The 7,412-nt window shown below is 35.3% G+C and overlaps 1 protein-coding gene across 4 annotated transcripts; it reads left to right on the forward strand.

Annotated features, from left to right (window-relative positions):
* Positions 1–1,616: 1,616 nt before the first annotated feature.
* Positions 1,617–7,412, forward strand: LOC132030424 (FAM10 family protein At4g22670-like). 4 transcript variants are annotated; one of them, XM_059420049.1, is made up of 12 exons: positions 1,617–1,847; positions 1,944–1,995; positions 3,120–3,281; positions 3,362–3,449; positions 3,563–3,643; positions 3,751–3,815; positions 4,420–4,560; positions 5,086–5,202; positions 5,286–5,373; positions 5,452–5,555; positions 5,763–5,820; positions 7,066–7,412. In XM_059420049.1, the coding sequence occupies exons 1-12, from the start codon at positions 1,738–1,740 to the stop codon at positions 7,158–7,160; spliced, it is 1,161 nt and encodes a 386-aa protein (XP_059276032.1). In that variant the 5' UTR covers positions 1,617–1,737; the 3' UTR covers positions 7,161–7,412. The 4 variants fall into 4 exon arrangements, with proteins under 4 accessions (XP_059276032.1, XP_059276031.1, XP_059276030.1 ...); XM_059420048.1 differs by having other exon boundaries at positions 5,286–5,367; positions 5,416–5,555; XM_059420050.1 differs by having other exon boundaries at positions 1,618–1,847; positions 5,286–5,397; positions 5,518–5,555.

The following is a 7,412-nucleotide window of genomic DNA, read 5'->3' on the forward strand; positions in this document are numbered from 1 at the left end:
TATCATAAACAAGATTCAAGTGAAAGAAGAAAATACTACACACTTAAATATTCAATACAAAACAAGGAATTGAAGAAAGATTTAAGAAATATCCCATTAAAGTGCTCCAATCTTCTCCTCCAATGGTGTAGATGAAACCCTAGCTCTCGAAGCTTGTATGAAATGGCCAAAGATGAATATAATTGCTCCCTTGTCTTCCTTTTGTAGTTCTCAACTTTTTCCAAGTCCAAAAATAACAAAATAAGCCCCAAGTTTTCATATTTGCAAATCTGTCCCTTTTTGCAAAACTGTCCAGTTTTGACAGTTTTGCAAAACTGGATAGTTTCTGTCCAATTTGTCCTCTTTTTGACTTTATTTTCACTTGGTTTCTTCCGATCACTTCTAAATCACATAAAACCTGTAAAATAGATGTAAACGATATTAAATGCACTATTTTCTTAATCAAACATAGCAAAAATATAAGATTAAAGAAGAGATAAGTTGGTAAAATACCAGCTTATCATTTATGATACTTTCCTCTTCCTTTTTTGTGATTTAGAGAAAATTTAACCTAGATATATAGTGGTTCTTTCTTGATCATCTGACCAACAATATTTACACTCTCCATCTTAGTTTATGTGATTGTGTTTAAATACGTAAGTTTTATTTCGAAACACTAAAGATTTTTTTTTTTTTTTTGGCATAGATATCTTTTCTGTTTATTCTTTTTCTTGATTTTTGTTTTTCCTGAAAAGTTAAACTTACAACAAAATCTCGTGCAACTATACCCTTTTTGTTTATCCTTGTGTTTCATTTTTATCTTTCTGAAGAGTTCAAATTTTATTATCTGGTTTATATAATCTCATTATAGATGCATTGCAGGTATATCTAGAATCAATTATTGTACGTCTTTTATCAAAATAGTAAAAAAAAAAAAAAATTAGTAATGTTTTTGGTTGATATCTATATATATATAGCATAATTGTTTTGAGTTAATAGATAAATTAACAGAAAATTTGAACTAGTAAACCTTAAATAGAGCAATTTCTAACACTACATATGAACCAATAAAAGCAATTAACCCTAACCGTTAAAGTTTAAGTAAATGTACATATTCATACTTAACTTCAAGAAAATCTCCTAAAAGCAATCAAAAGTCCAAAGTGACTAAAAAAATTAAGTTACGTTGCCACACTTCATCTAAAAAATCAAGCAAGTGATATTTTTTCAATAAAAGATGATCGGTGAGACTTTGTTCACTTGTTATTATTCTAATACTCCCTCTGCTCCATTTTACTTATAGTCCTTATTAAAAATATATGGTCCAAAATTGTTGTTAATTTAAAAAATTAAGATATAATCAATTATTAATTTCCACCTTTACTCTTATTCAATAAAAAATTAGGAGAGAGACTAATGTATTGGAAAAAACATTAAATTGAGATAAAAAATAAATAAAAATAACTTAGTCAAATTACTAATTTAGTTAATATTTTTTTGAAAGTACAAAAAAAACTTGACAAGTTAAATGGATCAAAAAGACTTAATTTAAGAAGAAGAAAAAAAAAAAAAAAAACATAAACAAAATAAAAAATAAAAAGGAGCAAGAGTTTATCCAGTAACAATAGAAGGTACTAGAAGAACCTAGTCAGCTTGAGTCCTCGCGTCACACCCTAACACAGCATAAGGCATAGTTTGTTTTTCAGTTTCTGTATTTGAAATATTTTGAATCTGTAAAATCGTATTTGAAAAAAGGATATGGAGCAAGCAAAGTTGAATCAATTGAAGCAATTCGTCGAACAGTGCAAGTCCAATCCTTCCATTCTCTCTGATCCTTCACTTTCCTTCTTCCGTGACTACATTGAAAGGTACCGCTATTTATTTCCATTTCAAAATAATAGTACTAATTATTTGTTACCTTAAATAAATTATTCAATTTATTTTTTTGTTGTTTTTTTTTGCAGTCTCGGTGGTAAATTACCTCCATCTGCTTACGATACCGGAGATTACAAAGCGGTAATTTTTTTAGAATATTCTGTACTGAATTTGAGATAATGTAGTTTAGGCTATTTATTTGTTGAATTAATTAATAATCATTCTGTAAAATCTTATTAGGTGTTTGGCTATGAAAACCAAATATTTTTCACTTTATTTGGAATTTTTGAAGTTGGAGTTAGAAGATGGAGTTGTGTTTGATTATAGTTTTTTGCAAAGAATACAGTGGCGGATCTAGAATTTTCATTCAGGATGTTCGGAAAAAGAAGCTAAATATAATTTATTCAGGGTGTTCAAAAGTTAATATACGCACATAAACACAGAATACAGTGCGGATATTGACTGAGCAAAGAGAATCTACGACCTATTATTTTCCGAAAAATTTAGCCCTAAAATTACATGAAATAAGGTTGTCTTAAAAGACCTATAATCTCTAGTAGTCGTAGCATTATTCCTGTTAGTTTCTTGCTGCTTCTTGTACTTTGATGATTAGCGTATTAGTTTGTTCTAGTTACTGTTCAAAATGTTATGTCATGCTTTCTGTAGTATTTTGCCACAGCTTCTTCATTTCCGCAACTTCCTTTTCCGTACTGCTTTGAACTGGTTTTCCTTGAGGCGAGGGTCTATTGGAAACAACCTCTCTACCTCCTAGGTAGGGGCGTAGGGGTAAGGTTTGCATACACTCTACCCTCTACAGACCCCACTTTGTGGGATTACACTGGGTATGTTGTTATAATGGAAGCGAAGGATCCTAACGAGCTGGGACTAAGGCTGAGTTGTTGTTACACTTACTTAGCTTCAGCCTCTAGGTAGGTACGTGTGATGTTTAGGAAACTTCTAATATGCTATAAAAGACAAAGTACTGACTGTTATTGCAGTGAAATGGGTTTGAATGGAGTGAAATGTAGTATGGATGTAGAACACAACTAGCATGGGAGTGAGGTGCAGTTGATTGATTAACTGATTTGATGATGGTTTTCTTTACATACCTGCAACTGCAAGTGTCCACATTATATATATATATATATTTAAAGTTATTGTATCAGTATGGTCCATGGTTTCTCATTAAATATGGGGTAATGGGAAAGTTATACGGCTCTTGTTGGTTTTCATATTGTCCTGTTGATCTAACATTTGCTATGCAGAAGTCTCATGTGGTGGATGAGAGTGATGACGAGATAGATGATGTTGAGAACGATGCTAACACGAAAGAGACAGTTGAAGAAGAGGAGCCTGAGATAGTTGAATCTGATGTTGAGCTTGATGAGAGTGACACTGTAGAACCTGACAATGATGAGCCACAGAAGGTCTGCTGTCCGACTGATTAACATTTGCTCTCTGTTTTGGGTTTAGAGGCTCATGTTTATTTTTTACATGTTTTTTCTAGATGGGAGACTCTTCTGTGGAGGTGACTGAAGAAAGCCGCGATGCTTCTCAGGAGTCCAAAGCTCAGGCCATGGAAGCAATTTCTGAAGGTGATGCTGTTCGATATCTGCTGTTCAATGTCTATATGTTCTGCACGCATATCTGTGTGTTCACAAAATCAGTGGGCATCATGTCACTCACTTTTGTTGTTTGTGTTCATCAGGTAATCTAGAAGATGCAATTGAGCATATTACAAAGGCAGTTCTCCTCAATCCTAAATCTGCAATTATGTATGCTACTAGAGGTACATTTACCACCTGCTTTCAAAGTGGTTATTGATGTTGATTTTTTATTATTCGAGTATTCATTTGCATTCAACTATTCACAGTTCGTTGCTTTTGTCTTACACAGCTAGTGTTTATATCAAGATGAAGAAGCCAAATGCTGCCATACGAGATGCAACTGCAGCGTTGGAGGTTGATCTTGCTATCAGATTTGATACATGAATTTGGCTGTTTTTATGCGTCAATTTTAATTACACAATTATTTTTTTGATAAGGTCACACGATAATTGCAGTGAGTGGCTTTATCCTCCGCCAAAAAAAAAAAAAAATAAAAAAAAATTCAATGACCAAGTAATATTTCTTGCGGGCTTTATATGGAAAATACCCTGAATAATTTATCATGCATATCCTCTTTATATGCTCTTCCATTCTTGTGGCGGACGTGGAGGCATGTAGGCATTAGATTTGCATGCTTCCTAGTTAATCCGTATTTTATGTGGCTGAATACATTATAAGTCTTCCGTGAATGTTTCTTGATTTTCCTATTTTGAATTTCCTAATATGGTAATTATGGAAATCATTGTTTTTTATCCTTTAAATGCTTTTGTCAGACAATGTATAAATATCAGCTACAATTTGAAAAAGTAGATAACATGATTGGTGAAAGCAGTTTTCTTTTTCTTTTGTCCTGCATCGCATTTCAGGGAATTTTTTTTGGATCACTTGGTATTTATGTAGAGGCAGTGAGCTGCAATTTGGTGTTCAATAGATCATGGACACTTGACTGTTTTTGCAGATAAACCCAGATTCTGCTAAAGGTTACAAAACTCGTGGCATTGCAAGAGCCATGCTGGGACAATGGGAGGCAGCTGCTAAGGATCTTCACTTGGCTTCGAAGCTGGACTATGATGAAGAAATAAGTGCTGTGCTTAAGAAGGTTTGCTTCCTGTGACATATAGCCAGTATAACCAAGCTTTCAAAATCTGCTATTTGAAAAATTGTTTTTTTGTCAAAAGTGCTTTTCGAATAAGCACTTTGGAGAGTAGTAGTTTGTGTTTGGTCGACCAAGTCGAAAAAAAACTTTTGCCAATACTAGAACATTAATTTTGCTTGGGCAAGGTTCCAAAAGTGCTTTGGGGAAAAGCTACTTTTTTCCGCTTTTGACTTCCGCTTTTGAAAAACAACATCTCTACTACTTAAAAGCGCTTATTCTTTTCCTAAAATCTTGGCTATGTGCCTTAATTCCCTAAAAAAGCACCTTTGACTTCTCAGAAGCTTGGCCAAACTAGTTAATAATCTCAGAACATCGATGTGGTTAAGTTGCAGTGCTAGGTGGCCTGTTTTTTGTTTAAAAAATTTGGGGTGATACCACATGACTCAGGCATAGGCCCCTGTTATCTTGTTTCATTTTGCTGAAGTTTCTATGGTCATTATTGTCAAGTATGTGTTGTCTCTATCATAGGTTGAGCCAAATGCACATACAATTGAAGAACACCGCAGGAAGTATGATAGGCTGCGCAAAGAACGAGAAGATAGAAAGATTGAGCGTGAGAGACTGAGAAGAAAGGCTGAAGCTCAGGTAACCCTTAATTACTTGTTTGGTTTTATGTTTGAGTGGCACCTTTTCTGCATGTTAATACTCGTTTATGCCTTGTATCTCAGGCTGCTTATGAAAAGGCCAAGAAGCAAGAAGAATCCTCATCAAGCGGGAGAGCTGGTGGCTTCCCCGGTGGGATGCCAGGAGGTTTTCCTGGGGGCATGCCTGGCATGGGAGGTATGCCTGGCATGGGAGGAATGCCTGGAGGTATGCCTGGCATGGGGGGCATGCCTGGGGGTATGCCTGGCATGGGGGGCATGCCTGGAGGTATGCCTGGCATGGGGGGCATGCCTGGAGGTATGCCTGGGGGCATGGATTACAGTAAAATATTAAATGTAAGTAAAACTGCTTTTGTATGTTTACTTTTGAAGCAAATTATGGTCTTAATGTATATGTTTGTACAAAGTATTATCTTCGGTGAAGATTTATTTCAAATAAAAAAGATAAATCTAGCATTGCTTTTATAGTAAATGAATCTTTCAAGTCACTGTTTGTCCATAGCAAAGAAACTAAAATATCCGTCATTTTTTTGGCTGGAGCAGGACCCCGAGTTAATGGCGGCTTTCAAGGATCCAGATGTCATGGCTGCCCTGCAAGATGGTACTTTCCTTTTTGTCCTAACCTTTTAGCCTGTCTATTCTAGTTATCTCTCACATGGTTTGCTTAGATAATTAAGGCATTTCACTTCTTGACAAGTTATCCAGCTGTTTCACTTGAAGACGATTATCAATTATTACATATTTACTATATACTATAAAGTTCACATAGCTTTGCAACGTATCTATTTCATTTCGTATTGAATAACAATTACATACTGCTTTATATTTTGGAAGATTAACTATTTTGGAACAGCTCCTAAATATGCTCGTTAGTGTCTGATGGTTAAATACCACATGTGATGCATCAACGCGGTATAAACATGGTAAGGGGAATTGATGCTATCACCAGCTTATTAACAACCAGTCCAATCAGTGGAAGTCTGTTCGAATCGTCGCCTTTTTTTTTTTTTTTCTAGTTAAAACTGAACACCTCCAATAAATTGATTCTTCATTGGGGGTTATCTAAATATATCTATGCCACTTGATAGTACCAGTGAGGTCCATATCAAAAGGAAAAAAACAACAGAAAAGGAAAATGTCCACAAGGCTGCTTGATTGTTGTGTATCTCCTATACGAAATCTAATTAATTAGCAACAGCAGATGGTCAAGCATGCATATTAATTACACTCAACCTAAAGAAATTTGAGTAAGAGTATATCAATTTCTCTGTGTTCTGTTGCATATAATCACAGACAAACATATTCTCCGCATCTCTTTGCTTGTCCTTTATCTCATTAAGCTTGGAAAGAGGAGGCAAACATGTTAAGTAGCTGTTGCATGAGTTACCATTTTTGATCAAGTAGAAGAAGAGTAACAGTTGATCTAATATAGTTGATCATGGGGCTTTGGAGGTCTCATGTTCGAAACCCCCTGCCTACGCCAGCAGAGGATTTGCCTTCTGGGTCGAGCTCGTCGCACGGGGCTTGCCTAGTGAGGGTTATCTCTCCTTTGTGGTTTGCGAGCTATTGCACAGGAGCTGGGTTTATCCAGTGCGCACCCGAAGGGTAGCAGCTGCGGGTTCCCTTGTCATAAAAAAAATAAAAATAAAAAAATAGTTAGGATCATATATAATGTTTCTAGCAAGTGTAGTCTCTTAACATTGTTGCTGATCAATTGCATATAATAACTTGCAGTAGTTTTGGGAAATTGCATCCTTGTAGACTTCAGTGTTACACATACTATGGGTGTTTTGAGATATACTAGTTTCATGGTTTTCTCTTACTGAATGTGGTTGGTATTTTGCAGTGATGAAGAACCCTTCTAATTTGGCCAAGCATCAAGCAAATCCTAAGGTTGCTCCTATTATTGCGAAAATGATGGGCAAATTTGCTGGAAATTAGTGAGAGCTTTTGGGCTTTTGTGAGTACCGTATCTAGATTTTGATAGAGAACATGTGATTTATCGTAAGCTTGCTCAGAGTCATGCTCCAAGATTGTGTCTAATCCAAGTTTAGGTTCACACTATCTGTTGTGCAATGTTGATAATTGAAATTGATATGTTTTTATAGATGACATGTTATTGCTAACCATCAACTTAGCTTTCCTACTGGTGAGTGATATCCTGCTATACAAAAAATGCTTTCGATTTGGATC

This window comes from Lycium ferocissimum, chromosome 9, assembly GCF_029784015.1.
Source record: "Lycium ferocissimum isolate CSIRO_LF1 chromosome 9, AGI_CSIRO_Lferr_CH_V1, whole genome shotgun sequence".
NCBI classification, from domain to species: domain Eukaryota; kingdom Viridiplantae; phylum Streptophyta; class Magnoliopsida; order Solanales; family Solanaceae; genus Lycium; species Lycium ferocissimum.

Bases quoted from the DNA above. Each gene is read 5' to 3' on its own strand.
- LOC132030424 (XM_059420047.1), top strand. From the start codon at position 1,738: ATGGAGCAAGCAAAGTTGAATCAATTGAAGCAATTCGTCGAACAGTGC. The intron at 4,561-5,085 runs GTTTGCTTCCTG...TCTCTATCATAG, and splicing joins TAAGTGCTGTGCTTAAGAAG to GTTGAGCCAAATGCACATAC. The intron at 5,821-7,065 runs GTACTTTCCTTT...GGTATTTTGCAG, and splicing joins CATGGCTGCCCTGCAAGATG to TGATGAAGAACCCTTCTAAT.